Source organism: Schistocerca gregaria, chromosome 8 (genome assembly GCF_023897955.1).
Source record: "Schistocerca gregaria isolate iqSchGreg1 chromosome 8, iqSchGreg1.2, whole genome shotgun sequence".
Classification (NCBI taxonomy): Eukaryota; Metazoa; Arthropoda; class Insecta; order Orthoptera; family Acrididae; genus Schistocerca; species Schistocerca gregaria.
Window position 1 is genome coordinate 381,023,255 of NC_064927.1, and position 21,042 is coordinate 381,044,296.

Here is a 21,042-nt window from a genome sequence, read left to right on the forward strand (position 1 = left end):
GCAGTTACTCATTAACAATACAAAATGTGATATTTTAAAGGTAAATTCTAGGAGAGTTCATTGGACTTCCGTTACGTGATAAGTGACACAACTTCTGAAGTTATTTATTCAGCAAAACTAAGTAAAGAATGGAATTGTTGAGATATTGCTTGAAAGTTTTGTCTTGTGACCTCTGCCAAGCACTTACAGATTCAGATTCTTCATCTGCCATTGACCTCATGTACTGGAATACACTTTACATTGATGACATGATACAACAGTCACTATGTTAATTAATGTCCACATTATATCTTCAAATTATTTATTCTACATTAATCAGCTATACAGAACTGTAACTATAATCTTAAAACTCAATTTCTACACTATTATTATCCAAGAAGTCTCTTAGACTGTGGAATGGCTTGTCTGTTAACTAGTTATACAATTTAGTTGTAAAACTGAGAGGTATTTAGATTTCAGAATGTGGCAGTTTATTAAAAAATTTCAAAAAGTTCACTTTGTGAGAGTTGCTTTTTTTATCAGTTTATGTTTAGGAATGACAGTACTCTTTTTGTTTCTGGTGTGATGACAGTGTACATTCTCTCTGGTGCTAAACTCTGATACATTGTTTTTAGTTTATATCAATGATGCGTAGATATAAAGATTGATCATTGTTAATATTTTCATCTTAGTAAATAAAGGATGGCATTACTCCCTTGGATCAACCTTACACATTATTTGTAGCACTGTTTTCTGAAACAGTAGTAACTTACTGAAATGACATGAGTGACCCCATAGCAACAGCCCACAAGATATGTGAGACTGAAAAATTCCAAAGTAAACTGACCCGAGATATTCATTATTCAGTAGATCAGCTAATTTCTGTGTGAGACAGGACATCCATGATATCTTTCTGCAGACATGACTAATGTGGGATTGCCAGTTTACTTTGGAAACAATGTGCATTTCAAGCAGTTTTTCAGATTTCTATGTCTTTAGCTAGTTCCAACTGCAGATGCTGAGTGTTCTCTGGATTACACAGTAGTCTGCTAGATGAGAACCAGTTTAGTGTTAAAAAGACAGTGTCCTATGATTTCCGGCATAGCCTTGTCGTATCTTGATCTGTGACAATTAAAGTTGTATTATCTGCATGGAACATAACTGACTGAAGCTCAAAATAATGTGGCAAATTGTTAATTACAACAACAATGAAGACTGGTCCACAGACAGAGCCCTGAGGTACAGCAGATGTGACTTTTTTCAAGGAAGAAATGATACCAATTGTCTTCTGTAATTTCAATAATAACTAATTCTCTCTAATACTGTATTGTTTATCCCATAATATTGTAGTTTTGCTAGTAAAATATCAAAGGTGATACAGTCAAGTACTTTACTCAAATCACATAGCTCAAGAGTGAACATATTCTTATTTTCAAATCAGTTAATATCTGATTTCAATTTCAAGGACTGCAGCAGTTGTAATTTTTCCTTGTCGAAAACCATGTGAAATAGGGAGTAATCGTGTATGTGAGTATCTTCTTACATTGCCCTACCTTTGATTGGATAGAAAATGCCTGCAGTTGAACCATACTAGGAGTTTGTAGATGGGTTCATCATACAGGACAGACCTTTAACTGGGATTGTGGACAGTAAAATAACTCATAGCATACAGGACATATAACAGGGGATATTGAACTTATACAGAGAAGGGCAGCACAAATGGTCACAGGCTTGTTTGAATCAAGAGAGAACATCACAGAGATGCTGAAGAAACTGAACTAGCAGACACTTGAACCACATTCGGGAGAAACTTCCTGGCAGATTAAAACTGTGCGCCCGACCGAGACTCGAACTCGGGACCTTTGCCTTTCGCGGGCAAGTGCTCTACCAACTGAGCTACCGAAGCACGACTCACGTCCGGTACTCACAGCTTTACTTCTGCCAGTATCTGTCTCCTACCTTCCAAACTTTACAGAAGCTCTTCTGCGAACCTTGCAGAACTAGCACTCCTGAAAGAAAGGATATTGCGGAGACATGGCTTAGCCACAGCCTGGGGGATGATTCCAGAATGAGATTTTCACTCTGCAGCGGAGTGTGCGCTGATATGAAACTTCCTGGCAGATTAAAACTGTGTGCCCGACCGAGACTCGAACTCGGGACCTTTGCCTTTCGCGGGCAAGTGCTCTACCAACTGAGCTACCGAAGCACGACTCACGTCCGGTACTCACAGCTTTACTTCTGCCAGTATCCGTCTCCTACCTTCCAAACTTTACAGAAGCTCTTCTGCGAACCTTGCACAACTAGCACTCCTGAAAGAAAGGATATTGCGGAGACATGGCTTAGCCACAGCCTGGGGGATGATTCCAGAATGAGATTTTCACTCTGCAGCGGAGTGTGCGCTGATATGAAACTTCCTGGCAGATTAAAACTGTGTGCCCGACCGAGACTCGAACTCGGGACCTTTGCCTTTCGCAGGCAAGTGCTCTACCAACTGAGCTACCGAAGCACGACTCACGTCCGGTACTCACAGCTTTACTTCTGCCAGTATCCGTCTCCTACCTTCCAAACTTTACAGAAGCTCTTCTGCGAACCTTGCACAACTAGCACTCCTGAAAGAAAGGATATTGCGGAGACATGGCTTAGCCACAGCCTGGGGGATGATTCCAGAATGAGATTTTCACTCTGCAGCGGAGTGTGCGCTGATATGAAACTTCCTGGCAGATTAAAACTGTGTGCCCGACCGAGACTCGAACTCGGGACCTTTGCCTTTCGCGGGCAAGTGCTCTACCAACTGAGCTACCGAAGCACGACTCACGTCCGGTACTCACAGCTTTACTTCTGCCAGTATCCGTCTCCTACCTTCCAAACTTTACAGAAGCTCTTCTGCGAACCTTGCAGAACTAGCACTCCTGAAAGAAAGGATATTGCGGAGACATGGCTTAGCCACAGCCTGGGGGATGATTCCAGAATGAGATTTTCACTCTGCAGCGGAGTGTGCGCTGATATGAAACTTCCTGGCAGATTAAAACTGTGTGCCCGACCGAGACTCGAACTCGGGACCTTTGCCTTTCGCGGGCAAGTGCTCTACCAACTGAGCTACCGAAGCACGACTCACGTCCGGTACTCACAGCTTTACTTCTGCCAGTATCCGTCTCCTACCTTCCAAACTTTACAGAAGCTCTTCTGCGAACCTTGCAGAACTAGCACTCCTGAAAGAAAGGATATTGCGGAGACATGGCTTAGCCACAGCCTGGGGGATGATTCCAGAATGAGATTTTCACTCTGCAGCGGAGTGTGCGCTGATATGAAACTTCCTGGCAGATTAAAACTGTGTGCCCGACCGAGACTCGAACTCGGGACCTTTGCCTTTCGCGGGCAAGTGCTCTACCAACTGAGCTACCGAAGCACGACTCACGTCCGGTACTCACAGCTTTACTTCTGCCAGTATCCGTCTCCTACCTTCCAAACTTTACAGAAGCTCTTCTGCGAACCTTGCAGAACTAGCACTCCTGAAAGAAAGGATATTGCGGAGACATGGCTTAGCCACAGCCTGGGGGATGATTCCAGAATGAGATTTTCACTCTGCAGCGGAGTGTGCGCTGATATGAAACTTCCTGGCAGATTAAAACTGTGTGCCCGACCGAGACTCTGAACTCGGGACCTTTGCCTTTCGCAGGCAAGTGCTCTACCAACTGAGCTACCGAAGCACGACTCACGTCCGGTACTCACAGCTTTACTTCTGCCAGTATCCGTCTCCTACCTTCCAAACTTTACAGAAGCTCTTCTGCGAACCTTGCAGAACTAGCACTCCTGAAAGAAAGGATATTGCGGAGACATGGCTTAGCCACAGCCTGGGGGATGATTCCAGAATGAGATTTTCACTCTGCAGCGGAGTGTGCGCTGATATGAAACTTCCTGGCATATTAAAACTGTGTGCCCGACCGAGACTCGAACTCGGGACCTTTGCCTTTCGCGGGCAAGTGCTCTACCAACTGAGCTACCGAAGCACGACTCACGTCCGGTAAAGTTTGGAAGGTAGGAGACGGATACTGGCAGAAGTAAAGCTGTGAGTACCGGACGTGAGTCGTGCTTCGGTAGCTCAGTTGGTAGAGCACTTGCCCGCGAAAGGCAAAGGTCCCGAGTTCAAGTCTCGGTCGGGCACACAGTTTTAATCTGCCAGGAAGTTTCATATCAGCGCACACTCCGCTGCAGAGTGAAAATCTCATTCTGGAATCATCCCCCAGGCTGTGGCTAAGCCATGTCTCCGCAATATCCTTTCTTTCAGGAGTGCTAGTTCTGCAAGGTTCGCAGAAGAGCTTCTGTAAAGTTTGGAAGGTAGGAGACGGATACTGGCAGAAGTAAAGCTGTGAGTACCGGACGTGAGTCGTGCTTCGGTAGCTCAGTTGGTAGAGCACTTGCCCGCGAAAGGCAAAGGTCCCGAGTTCGAGTCTCGGTCGGGCACACAGTTTTAATCTGCCAGGAAGTTTCATATCAGCGCACACTCCGCTGCAGAGTGAAAATCTCATTCTGGCACATTCGGGAGGACGACGATTCAATCCCGCGTCCAGCCATCCTGATTTAGGTTTCCTGTGATTTCCCTAAAATTGCTCCAGGCAAATGCCAGGATGGTTCCTTTGAATGGGCATGGCTGGCTTCCTTCCCCATCCTTCCCTAATCCGATGAGACCGATGACCCCGCTGCCTGATCTCCTGCCCCAAACAACCCCCCAGACATTTGAAGTTATACGCAAACTATTCTGAGAAAGATTACTTTTGAAGTTTCAGTAAATGGCTTTAAATCATGATTCTAGGGATATACTATAACGCCCTGCATGTCATCCCATAGGAATTGTGAAGTTGAGATTAGATTAGATTAGTTGCAGCATGCACAGAGCTTTTAAACAGTTATTCTTTCAGCACTCCATATGTGAATGAAAAGGAGACAAACCCCAATAATTGGTACAATGGAAAGTACCCTCTTCCATGTCCTTCGCAGTGGTTTCCATTGTGTGGATGTATATATAGAATTGAAAGCATCAGTGGCATAATGATAGAGTTGGATACTGCATAGTTTGGATGAACAACAGAATACCACTTTGAGAGAGAGTAGGTAGCCAATACCCTGATGAAAGATGTTGCTGAGATTCTCAAAGACTGATTGATAATAATTATTGGTGCAAAGGGGCCATTTAGTAGATGACAAGTTTACACAGGCTTGAAGGTAAAAGATGCCATGAAACTGTCAACCACTAAATTGTTGAAACATTTAAATTACTTTTCTATCCATTGTTATTACTGGTTTCAATCAAAATGCCCATCATCAGATTGCTGCCTTTCATAGATATACTGCAGCTGTCTGATAATAGATGTTTTTTGCAAAATCTATAATGCCAAGGAACAGTAAAGTGAGTTAAATGAGTCAACCATTTATTGGTAGGTAGCAGACTCATAACTTATGTTATCAGCATATTCATGTAATGCAAAAATTACTAAAGGATAATGTAATGGTTCCCAATCACAGATTAAAACCCCATGCATGATAACCTATACTAAATGAAATAGAAGAAATTTCATGACATTGAATTAATACTGCTAGCAAGAAAGCTGCACTTTATCATTGTGAAGAAATAGTGTTATGGAATAAAATAATTTTTAGGTACGGTCTTGATAGAATAATACACAGAATATGTTATGGAACACGTAATTGACATTAATTTTTGTTTCTAAGGTTATTTATATGTATTACTTACCTCTTAAGAAATATTTAAATAATTGCATTACATAATATACAGTTTAATCAGTTTTTGAAAACATAATGTAACTGGATAGACAAAAGAATCTCCTCACCAAGTGGTGGTATGAGAACACACATGCAAAAGGTATTGTGTATGCGAGCTACTTTCAGATGTGGCATACTGATAATAATGGAGACTCTTCCTGTCTTTCCTCTCATCCTGTCTGGTAAGTCTCCCCTGACCCAGGGTGCTGGGTCACTTTTCTGAACTCTACCTCTTTACTTAAACCTCACAAGTCCTTCTCCTTCGCCACTCTTCCTTCCCATTTCACCCTTCTGCCAGAAGGAGGCGGGACGGGCTCCAAAAGCTTGCATATGTAATACCTTTTTATAAGTGTGTTCTCCTGCTGCCACTTAGTGAGTAGATTTCTTATCTATCCAGTTACATTATACACAGTTTGTTACTGAATTTGTGAAATAGAATACATTGCTTCTCACTACACAGAGGAGGCACTGAGCATTACATAGGCATATCTTAACTAAACTAAACTCCATTCGAACACGCCTCAGAATGTCCCATAGTACCAACTGACTGCTTTCTCACCCTCAGCTGACTAGCATCAATGGATGCTGCTATGGAGGGAAATATTGTCAGTACCAAGCCTTCCCCAGCTGTTGCCATTTTCAGGATGTGGCCATGTGTGAGTTGTGCTTTTACAGATGGGCATGTGTTTTTTTTTTTTTCTTTTTCTTTTTTTTTATGTCTGAAGGAGGATGTTGATAGCTTGTCTTTTTTAAGTGTATTTTAAATATGTTTGTTTGCCTCTTCCATGTAGTAAATAGCAATATATCCCATTTCATATTGTTGTTATTCCATTCTGGATTTTCCATTGTTTGTTTGTTTGTTATTGGTGAGACCCCAGTACACTATTCAGCTGATTTAAATGTGTACATAAAGAGTTAATAACATTTTTGGTTTGGTCCCTTTTACACACAGTCAAATTAAAAATGTAATTTTTCAATTGAAAATGAGTTGAGAGTGTGAGACACTACCAGGTGGTATTAATGCCGTCTCCATTACGAGTAACAGTAAGAGTAAAAAAAAAAAAATTAAGAAGAAATGTTACACTCTGCAGTCAAAGTAAAAACAATGATACAATTAACAGCCATATTGTAAAGGAAACACTAAGTCCCACACTTTTGGCATTATCAGTTCCAGATTAGAAGGTGGCGTGCAGAAACTGCTGGTAACAAATGACAAGAATTGACAGAAAGATAGAAGATACAACCTGATATAAAAATGCAAGCAGAAAGGTGACAATCTTTTGCCTCACTTCACATGTACTGACCAATATTATTGCATAATGTCACTCCCAGTTCCCTTTTTGTGAAGTCCCTAGTTTCTGTTCTGTACTGTTCTGTCTCACCTTCACTGTAAAACTCTTTCTCTATCTGGTCCCCACATTGCTGGGAAGTATATTTGCATATTCATTGTTGAACAGGGAGTTGTCAACAATATGATGTAAGTATATGGACAGGACAATTGGCTGTAACCCAGATCATGCCATTCTGTTTTAGATTCTCTGAGTTTTTCCAAAAAGCATTTCAGGTGAATATTAAAGTGACTTCCTAAGCAAACTTACAGCTGATTACTGAAAGAGATGCTTAAGGCACTGGGCTTACACTAGACAGAAGTGGAATTAAAATCCAAATTCCACCATCTAAATTTAACTTTTTCCATGATTTCCCTAAAATCTTTTCAGTAGAATTCTGAGGTGGTTCCTTTGATAGGGAAATGGTCAGTTTCCTTCCCTATCCTTGTTCGATTTTAGTTTGTGCTCTGCCTCTTCTTATCTATTAGCAAATGGAACAGTAAACTCAAATCTTCATTTTTCCCTTTTATAGCCCATTCATTCCAATATCCTTATTATATCTAAATGCACACTCTCATCTAGAAAACCTCTTGATAAAGAAAAATGAAGAAATTGATTACAGCAATAAATGACAGAAAAAAGATACTAAACTTTATCATTGTGAAGAAATAGTGCTGTGCAATAACATAATTTTTAAATACTATCTTGAAAGAATAATACACAGAATATATTATGGAACATGTAATTCCTGCAAATTTTTGTTTATAAGGTCATTTAAATGTATTATTTACCTCCTAAGAAATAATGTAAATAATTACAGTACATAATGTGGAATTTAATCAATTTTTGAAAACAGAATGTAACTGGATAGACAAAAAAGCTTGTCACCAAGAGGCAGCAGGAGAACACACATCCAAAAGGTATTACATATGCAAGCTACTTTCAGATGTGGTGTACTGGTAAAAACGGAGACTCTTCCTGTCTTTCCTCTGACCCCATCTGGCCTGTCTCCCCTGACCCAGGGACCCTGAAATGTTATGTATGGAGTAACAACAATATTATGAAAAGGATAGACTGCTACTCACCACCTCTGTGTGGTGGTTAGCAATCTGTACTTTTCATAAACTTCACTTTAGACACTCTCCATGATGAATAAAATTTTCCCTTCACTACTCCAACCTGAGATTCAGTTCTTTCATGTTGTGTCTGTGTGGATACAACTCAGATATACATCGAATGAATCATTGCATGCTGTGATACAAGCTTGCAACTCATTCCAAGTAGGGACCTTCCAGTAGGGACCTTACAGTTATTGTTTGCTTTATTTTTAGTTAACTATCTATTTATTTTTGGCATGGAACTAACCAAGTAGTTGACCATTACAATAGAAACCGTGTGGCAGTAATATTTTCTGTTCACTTTTACTTTCATAAGGAGGAAACAGTCATTCAAATACAGTAACCTGTTATGGAAGCAGTGGCCAGCCATATGAGGGCATTCCATGTGACCAGGAGAACTGTGTACCTCTTACCTGGGTCTGCGATGGAGAGCGGGATTGTGATAGTGAGTATTTTTACTCAGAACAAAACATCTCATACAGTGACTATCTCTGAAAGCTTTCAAAATTTTGTGTCATAACAGCAACAAAATTGTGAACTTCTTGGAATTTTTTTTACACATATTTAGCTTGTAGTCTGTATATTTTACAGGCAGAAATAGTTATTAAGAAGCTTGCAGATGTATGGCTATACACAGTGTGGATAATATTTAGCAGTAGTGAGTCGAACATGTAGTGTTGGGTGACATTATTGGACAATCAGGGTCCAAATGGACAGCATATACATGAACACCAAAAAGGACATTGTGTGACAGTCAATCAGAGGCAGTCAACCTGAAGCTTCCAATACATTTATAGTCCACATCATGTGGGAAGACACCTCAATTTTCATCTGTTCTGTGCATCCCCATCCATTAACCTCCAGCGACCAGTACAATTCATTCTCTTTTCAAGCACCTATCAGCAAGTTACAACTACATGGCGAGAACCCTCTCCTGCACACATTAGTCATTCCTACCAGTTATTTTATTTTGGTGCACATTGATTTACCATTAATTGCAGTCAAATACACCCACATATATGCATTATAAAATTACACATTTTTTAAAAAAAATTCTATGAGGCAGAAGCAGTTGTCAAGCAAATACAATGATTTTGAAATTTCCTGGCAGATTAAGACTTATGCCAGATTAAGACTTTTGCATGCTAGTGCTCTACCAACTGATCAACCCAGGCACAAGTCACAACCCAGTCTCACAGCTTCACTTCTGCCAGTAACTTGTCTCCTACCTCCAAAACTTCCTTTCTTCCAGGAATGCTAGGCCTGCAAGTTACACAGGAGAACTCTTGTGAAGTTTGGAAGGTAGGCTTCAAAATTTATGATTCTCCCTATAGATTTGAATGTACAATATGAGATGTGTTCAGAAAGTAAGGTGACTTTATATTTTTATGAAAAAAACATTTATTTATTCATCAATATTCATGTTATCCCCCTCAGATACAATGCACTTGTGCCAATGCTTCTTCCAATCCTCGAAGTAATTCTCATAAGCACTTTTCGGTACAGCCTTGAGTACTTCCAGCGGTACAGTTTTTATTTCCTCAACATTGAAACTCTTCATCCTTTCATAGGTCTCTTCAGTTTTGGGAACAGGAAAAAGATGCAGGGGTCAAACCCAGTGAATATGGTCGCTGAGGCATGATTGTTGTGTTATTCTTGGCCAAAAAATCTCTCTCAACCAATGATGAATGAGTAGGTGAGTTGTCATGATGCAAAAGCCATGAATTGTTTTTCCAGAATTCAGGACTTTTTTTTGCATATTGCTTCTCGGAAATGGTGCATAACATCAAAGTATGACCTTGAGGCAAAAATTCATGATGCACTATGCCATGATAATTGAAAAAAACAGTGAGCAAAACTATGAGATTTGATCCAACTTGGCATGCTTTTTTCGGGTCGGCTCTCTGGGATGCTGCCATTGGGACAATCGGACTTTGGTTTCGATGTCATAAATGTAAACCTATGTTTCATCACCACTTATGACCCTTTTGAGCAAATCAGGATCATCACTGACCGCATTCAAGAGCTCCTGAGTGATGCTCATGCAATAGTTCTTCTGATCAAAATTGAGAAGTTTGGAACAAACTTTGCTGACACACGTCTCATGCCCAAAACATCAACAAAAAAATTGCATGATACAAGCTGATGCATATGCCAACATCCTAAGCAACTTCTCTTACAATAATTTGACAATTTTCAAAAACAATTTTCTTCACAGCTTCGACATTATCATCTGTTGTTAATGTGCTGGGGCGTCCAGAGTGAGGTTAGTCTTTGGCATCTTCTCACTCATCTTGGAATAGCTTGTACCATGTATAAACATTGCTTTTACTTAGAGCAGACTCACCGTATGTCACAGTCAACCAAGTGTTTTGGAGCACTGGATTCCATTTTTTACACAAAATTAGATGCTAATTCTTTGCTCCATATTGTATAATAACTGAAAATTTCTGAGCACACTAAAACACATTTAACCTTCCTATGTGTCAAAAACAAACAAAGTATACTGTACACTTGAAACTGTGACCATGTTTGGACATGTGTACCAAAATAATAATAAAAATGATCGATAATCAAATGTATGTTGTCTGCGCAATTTGAAAAGTCACCTTACTTTTTGAACAGCACTCGTATAATGTACCACAGGCAAATAAAACTGATTGTTGTCCACAGCAACATGGTATGGCAACCTGGACGTTGTTTACATGCTCTCTGTTGTCATGCTTATGCAAACCTCATCTTCTCCACTCTTCGCTATTGCTCCGCCTCTCAGTGCGCAAGCGCCTTCCTATATAATGGGGACTTAAGTGTAGCAGAATATACTTTACCTGACTCTCTACTATAGAACCTTCTACCAAAATGCACCATAAACTGCTTACAATTTATGAAGGGCATATAGTGTGATGTTTAAGACTGTTTTGTAGGTTCTGAGCCAAACTTCACAAACTGAAAATGGTTTTGAGAACAGACACACCACAGGACTAAACTTCATTGCTCTTAGTGCTGCATATGATATAGTTAACCATCATATTCTCTTACAAAAAGTATTTGCTGTCACCAAGGATCCAAAACTTATAAGAGTGACATCCAGACTGTTGTAGAATCATAGGTTTCTTGTTGATTTTCAAGGGTAACAAAGTAAGCAGAGAATCCAGAAAAATTATTTTGCTGTATAATATTTATACAAATGAGCAACCATTTCCTTACAACACAGCAAGTTTTATCTATGCTGATGGCCTTATCCTGACCTCCCAAGGTAAAATATTTGAAGATTTAGAACTCACTCTTGAAGGTGTTCTGAAAGAACTAGGCACATACTGTAAGGCCACCTGCCAAAAGTGTAACCCCTCAGAAACTGTACTCTGTGTTTCCCATCCCAGGGACAGGAACTCCACAAGAAAGTTGAATGTGTCATGGAACAGCACCTGATTAGACCATCATCTCACTCCAAAGTACGTAGGAGTAACTCTGTATCACTTCCTGAACTTCAGACAACACTGCCCCAAAGCCAAGCACAAAACTAGTGCTCAGAATAACATTTCAGTAGAGTTAAGAGGCACAAACTTGGGAGATAAACCAAAAGTTCTTAAAACCACTGCTTTGGCTCTGTGTTCATCTGTAGCTGAGTATGCCTGCTGTGTTTGGTATACATCATCTCATGCCAAAACTGTGGACCCTGCTCTGAACTAAGCTTGCTGGTTGATTATAGGGTGCTTAAAAATACTCCTGTTGAGAAGATTTACTATCTTGCCTGTATCACAATGACTGAAGGCTGAGAATGTTGACGCTTGTCCACTATTTGGCCATGAACTTCCACAGCCTAGGCTAAAATAAAGAAAAAGTTTCCTTTGAACAATAGATATTCTGAAATTCCCTCCAGGCAAGGCAAGACTTTTTTTTTGGCAGAAGTCCGTACAATAAGATTTAATGGGATTGTGAATAGTGTTTTATTCATCTCATAACATACAGTTTCTAATCATATGATTAGTGTACAGGAGACATGTCAAAGAAGTGGATAACACTACTTAGGCCTAATTGGTACAAAGAATTTTAACATTAACATAAACTTTTATTTTTCTTTCCTCCCTTTTGTGAAGGACAGCTACATTTACACACAAGACTACATGTAAATTTATCCTGCTCAAATGTTCAGTTCATCCTTCATGAACTCCTCAACAGTGTAGTAGCAGCATTTGACAAGTATATCATATAGCTGCTGTTTTCAGTGTCTCTCGGTTCATACGCAGAACATTCTTTCCTTTTAGCTTCTTGTGAGTTTTCATTGCCATATACTGAGGAGACGGGGCATACAGGTTTGGGCAGTGAGTGGGAAGGGTAAGATTGTCTTTGTTTCTCGTGCTATACGCGTGATTGAAACAGTTTTTCTCAAATAACTCTAAATTGCTATGTAGAAAGATGATAATATCATAGATGTATAAGGAGGAAACTGTTAATAACTGTTGTTTTTCAAATAGTGGGCGACATGATGTCCTTGGATGGGCAGTGCACATGTTCCTTATTATTCTTTTCTGTAACTTTAGTATGCTCAATACCTTGCTAGAATTTCCCCAAAAAATAATACCATGCCTTACAACTGATTGAAAGTAGCTGTGGTATGCAATTTTCCTTCTATTCATGTCTGTTGCACCAGCTAATATTTGCATAGCAAATGCAAAGCTACATAATTTGTTTAACAGGTAGTCAACATGTTTACTCCAATTAAAATTTTTATCTAGGTTTAACCCTAAAAACTTCACAGAATCTACTTCTTCTATATCCTGATTTTTATGAGTTATTTTAATTTCTTGGGGCTTCGACTGTTTTGTTCTGAACTGGACCATGTGGGTTTTGGGGATGTTCAATCTTAATCCATTCAGTTGGAACCATGTTTCTAGTTTATTCATTGTGTTTATTATGTAGAGAGGAGTGTTTTCTGGCTCCTGGTTTTCAATTGATACAGATGTGTCACCTGCAAATAAAATCGATGGAGTATTTATATTGTTCGGTAAATCATTAACATAGAACAAGAACAAAATAGGTCCTAGAATCGAGCCTTGAGGGACACCTTGGGCTACTGTTTTCCATTTTGAATTGTAATTTGGTGCATTTGATGAGACAATCACTCTTTGTTTCCTATTTGATGAGTATGAAGTAAGCCAATTTAGAACATTACCCTTGATCCCATACTTGTCAAGCTTACAGATGAGCAGTGCATGGTTTACAGAGTCAAAGGCTTTTGTGAGATCACAAAAGATTCCTGCAACTTTATTATGGTTGTCTAATGATAATGATGTGCTGATCTTGTTGATAAACTTGTTAATTGCATCAGTAGTACTTTTGCCATGCTGGAAACCAAATTGGTTTTCCGTAATAATACCATATTTCTCCATAAAATTTCGTATCTGATTAGCAGCAGAATTTTCAAAGATTTTTGATAGGACTGATAGGAGGAAGATGGGACAATAATTCCCCACGTCCTCTCTTGACCCTTTTTTGAGCAACGGTTTTACTTCTGCATACTTCAGCACCTCTGGGAAGCTTCCTTGTTCAAAGGATTGGTTTATTATTTTAGATAGTCGGTATCCTATTATTTTACACACAGATTTAAGGACTTTTGTTGGTATTCCATCCCAACCTGCAGAATTTTTGTTTTTTAATTTTAATATAATTTTTTTCTACATCTATTGTTGAAACTGTTTTGAATTTTGTGAGGCATTCAGAATTATGATTTAGTTCAAAGGGGCATACATTGTTCTCATAATCTGCAACATTAAGCTCTGGTTTCACTACATTAATGAAGAACTCATTGAAGCATTCTGAAATTTGAGCCAGATTTACAATGATCTCATCTTCAAGCTTAATTTTACTAATTCCATGTCTAGAGGCTTTGATACCTAATTCATGTTTTACAACTGACCACACTGCCTTTAATTTATTCTCATGTTTTAAGATTAATTTATTATTTGTCATTTGCTTTACTGCTTTGACAACTTTGTTAAAGAACTGGTGTGAAATCCTTCCTTAAACTATGGGGGCTTTTCATTAGAGGATAGCAAGTGGGAGTGTGGAGAACAAACTGTGGAACACCTGTGCCAGTGCTCTCTTTGTCCATTTGCTTGTTCAACGAATGACTTCATGCTTGCAAATGATAGTGTCCTTGGTGTGGCTCAATTTTAGAAAAATATCATGTGATTTGCAAATTTGGTCAATGATATTTACATTATTTCTTTGTAAATATGTATGTTCTGTGTATAACTGTGTGCATGGTAAAGATAGGCTTCTGAACCAAGTAAATAAATATGAAGATTGGAATGTTTTTCTGGCACAATGTACCTTTTTTCTGTGTAGTAAATTTTTCTTCTTGTTTTTGGTATATTTTCTACCTTTAGTTCACAGTAGTCCATTAACACTGATAAAAAGTGACAAATGCTGTTCATCAAGGTGGAGCTGATGAAGCACATTGTGGACAACGCCGGTGCCCAAGTGACAAATTTGAATGCACAGTCAGAGGATCTGTTGCCTGCCTGGACAAGAAACAAGTGTGTGATGGCCATATCGACTGCCAAGATGGGTAAGTACTGTGTAATGTGCAGCCTAGTAATTCCAGAAAGAGATTTTCACTCTGCAGCGGAGTGTGCGCTGATATGAAACTTCCTGGCAGATTAAAACTGTGTGCCCGACCGAGTTCGAGTCTCGGTCGGGCACACAGTTTTAATCTGCCAGGAAGTTTCAGCCTAGTAATTGTTGTTCCAGTTGGATCCTGGGTCTGACTAGCACATATCTGCATTATGGAGGAACAGTGTTTAAATACATGTCTAGCCATCATGATATAGTTTTTCTATGCTTTCCTTAAATTGATTACATGATGATTCTTTTGAAATAGATACTGACAATTTACTTTCTCTATCTGAGCTTGTGCTCAATCTCTAATGACCATATTTCTTAAAATGTACCTCACAAAAATGGCTTCAATCACTGGCATTGCATTGCTGAAGTTGTTCACAGAAGCTACTCACTGTGTTCTCAGTTATTCTTGAGGAATGGCCTCTATCTCTTCCTTGACTACACTTTTTAATTCATAAGTATTGTGGGGTCACTGTGAAAAACCTTTATTATTGTGATAATCCCACAGGAAAAAATTGGTGGAGCACAAGGTTGATTTCACCAACCATGGGATTTCATCAAATTGTGAGAGTAATCAATGGGGAAAATGACACCTCAGTGTTGTTACTGAACTGTAGGCCATGTTAGATGAATCCCTGTCTTGCTGGAACCATATCATGTTTAGCAACAATGTCACTACAGCTTTGGCATGATGGAATTGTTAACTGTGGCCACATACTGTTCAGAATTGATGCTCACAGGCTGGATTTTGTTATCTTGAAATAAATACTGTCCGATTCCAGTGGACTATTCAATAGCATACCAGATGACAGTTTTTGGACTACCCTGGGCTTTTACGTGAATGAGCTATGGATTCAAATCCAAGTAATAACAGAAGCTTTGTTTATTGATAGATCCATTTAGATTTAGTTTGCCTCAACAGACTTCACAAGGTTTGTCAGAAATGCATCATTCTTCTCATTTCTGTCCATTAATGCTGTGCAGCAATGTCACCTACTCACTTTATCTCCCAGTCATAAATTCTGAGCCACTTGCATCTTATAGGGATTAAAATTTAAATCCTTTTTCCCAAACCTATGCAAAGACACATGGGGGATTTTTTAATGTTCTAGAATCACAATAGTAAGAATACTGTGGACTTATTTACAATGTTGCATGAACTCATCAGATATTTTCCAGTCTTCGAACTGTCGCTTTGTTTTCAGTACCAACATTAATACTCTGTTAAGCACTATGACATGCATGCCAGAGTGTACTTTTCATTTGATCAGTTATTAGGGCTTCTTACAGTTTCATTCACATATGGAGCACAGGGAGAATGACTGGTTAAATGCGTCTGTCAATGCTGTAATTAGTTTAATCTTGTCCTTATGATTCTTATTTTAATGTTACTCCAACTGCAGTTCTGGCTAAAGTATTTCTCATTACAGTTCATCATATTATGAGAATGATGTAGTTTTTGCAGTGGAATACTTAGTTTCAAATAGTCAAATCTCCACCATCAATAAAGTCCTTTAGGGGATGTATACTGCAGATTTGCCTGGATTTCAGATGTAATGAAGGTTTGGATGTTATTTTCCAACACATTGATGAGTCCTTCTAACAGCAGATGTGTTTTCTGTTAGCATTTACAAAGATTTTCACACATAAACTGTTTCTACCAACATTACTTACAAATCAGCAACTGTTACTGACTTCGCGTCATATTGATCAAACTGTGACTGACCCCAAATGCTTTGCACCAGTCAGTATATACCCTATCATAGCAATGTGTGTTCTTTGGCCTATTGACAAAAATAATTACATTTACTGATTTAGAATGAAAAGTTGATAATTTACAAAAAAAAACTCTTAGTAGGGTTTTAAAGACAATAAATGATTATTCATTCTGAATGCATTTCTAAATATTGTTCTTTTGACTTTTGTGTGGATATTTGGCTATGAAGTTGCAATAACAATACGTATCATAAAATAATTAATTACATCTTGATTTCACATTGGATTTTATTCCTGACATTAACTGAGATACAGTACAAAATGTCAAAACCATATTTCAAGTTAAAGTTCTGTATGATAATTTCATAGTATCAAAATGAATGAAAATCAATAGTGTTTACATCAGAATGTTCTAGAATCGCAAAGAGAAAGGTAAATTATGACTTATCTAACTGGATTTTCATTACTGACCCGATATATAAAGTGCACCAGTCACATTAAGTACATCAGATGACTGCTAAATGTTCCAAAAGTCTGTTTTTAGGTAAGTTGAAATTTACAAATTTTGGTAATTAATTATTGGTTTAGATACAACATGATATTTCTCACAACATTTCTATGGAAATGTGATAATGCAATCATGAGAATGAAATTATAAATTTTGCTGAAATGTACAACAGTGTGTTAATTCACATCAGCTGTTTTGACAAATTATAACTTTCATTAATGATCTTAAATAATGTTAATGATGTAGATTTGGTGTGTAAGTGAACCATTCAGTTTAATTTGCTGATAAAAATGAAGAAAAATCATACTTTATAATTTTTGTCGACTCCATATTGTGGATCAGGTAATATACAATCTGCTAAATGTTTAGGGGTGTCAAAGGGTTCTTTAACTACCATATAGAGAATTCTATAAAGAAACTACCATATAACTTGCTCTATTACACTATGAAAGCAACATGTAGGGGCTGTGGTACGTTCCTAGAGTCTTAACTTAAATCTGGTTCTTGAAACTTTGTAAGTAGACCTTCTTGGGATGGTTTGCATCTATCTTCAGCTACTTGTCAGTTCAGGTTTTTTAATATCCTCGTGTCCCTCTGTCATGGGTAAAACAAACCTGTGAACATTTATGCTGCTCTCCTTTGTATATTTTCAGTATCCCCTGTTGATCCAATTGATGTGGGTGCCACACACTAGGGTAGTATTCTAGGATGGGTCAGACGAGTGTTTTGTAAGTAGAATGAGATTTTCGCTCTGCAGCGGAGTGTGCGCTGATATGAAACTCCCTGGCAGATTAAAACTGTGTGCCGGACTGAGACTTGAACTCGGGACCATTGCCTTTCGCGGGAAAGTGCTCTACTAGCCGAGCTACCCAAGCACGACTCACGGCCCGTCCCCACAGCTTTACTTCTGCCAGTACTTCATCTCCTACTTTCCAAACTTTACAGAAGCTCCTTTGTGAGCTGATTGCATTTCCCCAAAAATCTACCAAAGAACCAAAGTCTGCCACTTGCTTAACTTACAAGTGAGCCAATGCAATTATTTCATTTCTTATTCCTACAAATTGTTACATCCAGGTATGCTTTGATTAATTCCATTTATCACTGATATTGTAGTCATTAGGTAGCACATTGTTTTTCCAATTTGTGAAGTGCACAATTTTACATTTCTCACCATTTAAACAAAGTTGCCAATCTTTGCCTCATTTAAAAATGTTATCATTATCCAACTGAATATCTGTGCAGCTTTTTACAGACAGTACTTCATTATAGAAACCTTATCATCTGCAAAAAGCCTGAGGTTACCATGAATATTGTCTTCAAGATCATTAATATACACTGTGAACAGCAAGGCTCCTGACTTCCCTGTGGCACCTGAAATTACTTCTACATCTGTCAATGACTCTCCATCCAAGACAACATGCTGCAGCCTCCCTGCCAAGAAATCCTCAATCCAGTCACGAATTTCTCTTGATCTCCCATACATCTGTACTTTCAATAATAAGTGTCAGTATGATATTGAGTCAACTTACAGTTCAAATGCAATTATTTCATTTCTTATTCCTACAAATTGTTACATCCAGGTATGCTTTGATTAATTCCATTTATCACTGATATTGTAGTCATTAGGTAGCACATTGTTTTTCCAATTTGTGAAGTGCACAATTTTACATTTCTCACCATTTAAACAAAGTTGCCAATCTTTGCATCATTTAAAAATGTTATCATGATCCAACTGAATATCTGTGCAGCATTTTACAGACAGTACTTCATTATAGAAACCTTATCATCTGCAAAAAGCCTGAGGTTACCATGAATATTGTCTTCAAGATCATTAATATACACTGTGAACAGCAAGGCTCCTGACTTCCCTGTGGCACCTGAAATTACTTCTACATCTGTCAATGACTCTCCATCCAAGACAACATGCTGCAGCCTCCCTGCCAAGAAATCCTCAATCCAGTCACGAATTTCTCTTGATCTCCCATACATCTGTACTTTCAATAATAAATGTCAGTATGGTATTGAGTCAACTTACAGTTCAAACCCAACCACGTGCTTGCCATTTTATATGTATAATTTCTGGAAGGTTCTTGAAGTTTCTTATGTTTGCAATTTTTGTATATTGTGGAATACTTTAAGCTTGTATAAATAGTTGCACTCTCTTTCCAGGAGATTAGTTTTGTTCTGGTTGTACACTGATATTCACAATAAGTGTGCTTTCAGTGGTAAGTGTTGTTTTTCATTGATACCCATGCTTTCATATTTGTAGTTGACTCTGGTTACAATGTGAAATTGTTTGGAAGAGATGTAAGAATTTCAAGACATCTACATCAACATTGTACCAATCAAGGAACATAAAAGTTGTTGGCTACATGGTAAGGAAATGGAATACAAGCAGTACATCATTCTCATGGTTTGTATATTCAGGAAACCAGTGGATCCAAAAACAGCAATGATTCAGCTGCACATGAGGCATACATCAATGTTTTCAGGAAATGCTGGTCAGGACCCAGCTAAATGACTGAAATGGTTTGACCAAGTCACCGAATACAACAAGTGGAATGACATGTTCAGTAAATCTGTAGTTTTAATTGTGTGGCACAGTCCAGCAGTGGTTCAAGAACAACAAAGAGAAGCCCAATGGCTGGACCAATTCTGGGCCGAATTGAAGAAAATGTTTGGCAACAATCAGCAGCAAGTCGGCTTATTGGAAGAACAACTGAAGAACAGCATTCTGCATCATGGGAAAATGATACAGACAGCTTACACTACACTCGTTCGTCCTCTGTTAGAATATTGCTGCGCGGTGTGGGATCCTTACCAGGTGGGATTGACGGAGGACATCGAAAGGGTGCAAAAAAGGGCAGCTCGTTTTGTATTATCACGTTATAGGGGAGAGAGTGTGGCAGATATGATACACGAGTTGGGATGGAAGTCATTACAGCATAGACGTTTTTCGTCGCAGCGAGACCTTTTTACGAAATTTCAGTCACCAACTTTCTCTTCCGAATGCGAAAATATTTTGTTGAGCCCAACCTACATAGGTAGGAATGATCATCAAAATAAAATAAGAGAAATCAGAGCTCGAACAGAAAGGTTTAGGTGTTCTTTTTTCACGCTCGCTGTTCGGGAGTGGAATAGTAGAGAGATAGTATGATTGTGGTTCGATGAACCCTCTGCCAAGCACTTAAATGTGAATTGCAGAGTAGTCACATAGATGTAGATGTAGATGTACATGCAGAATTTTTTGACCCTATGCCACATTACAAATCCGAATATGGCACAACCTGACAAAATCACACACTTCATTAAAAGAGTTGTAGATGTCCTTCCGATAAAGGATGTCGCAACAATGGTGGAATTTCATCAAGTGATGTTAATGTGCAGAGGAAATACAACAGAAAAGCATCATATGAAAGAAGTATGACCATATCCTGTATGTGGTCTCTATGGCAGTAGCGGAAGATCACCATCACTTTGCTGCTCTCATACACCAGACTGTAAGAGAAGTCACACAGCATTTTATTGCAGCTGGAACAGTCAGACAAAATAAGCAGGAGATAGAAGTCATGACTGTCAATCCCACATGTCATCAGATAACAGAGAATGTTGAAGAAGAGGTGTATCGATATTTAGCATCAACCTCCACCTCCAGTCAAACGTAGAAGAAGGATGGTTCCTGTCAGCTTGGACTTAGGCTGCAGCTATCAAATGAAAACCAAACACCCAATCAATGGACATACAGGCAGCTCTTCCATCAAACTTAATGACCCACAGAAGAAAAGACATTTGGAGGACAGAGGACAGCACATTGATATATTTCCATTGTGGATGCTCTTGACATGTGGTACTCTACTGCAGAGAAAGAAGATAAATTTTCAATAACTGCTATGCCACCCAGCAGCAAGTACAACAGTTACATTTGCACCAGTCAAATGACCATGACTGTAGTCAATCTGCAGCATGAAGCCCATTGCTGTAACCTGGACAA

General features: G+C 38.8%; 1 protein-coding gene and 1 non-coding gene across 2 annotated transcripts in view; one reads left to right on the top strand and one right to left on the bottom strand.

The window, feature by feature from the left end:
- The window catches only part of LOC126285445 (low-density lipoprotein receptor-like), a 68,767-nt gene that overhangs the window by 24,946 nt on the left and 22,779 nt on the right, over positions 1-21,042 (top strand). Inside the window, exons 3-4 of the mRNA XM_049984832.1 lie at positions 8,520-8,648; positions 14,645-14,774. Of these exons, the coding sequence (XP_049840789.1) occupies positions 8,520-8,648; positions 14,645-14,774 (259 nt within the window). The remainder of the gene's footprint in view (positions 1-8,519; positions 8,649-14,644; positions 14,775-21,042) is intronic.
- On the bottom strand, positions 1,811-1,885 carry Trnas-cga (transfer RNA serine (anticodon CGA)). The gene has a single exon. It is a non-coding gene; the product is annotated as a tRNA-Ser (tRNA).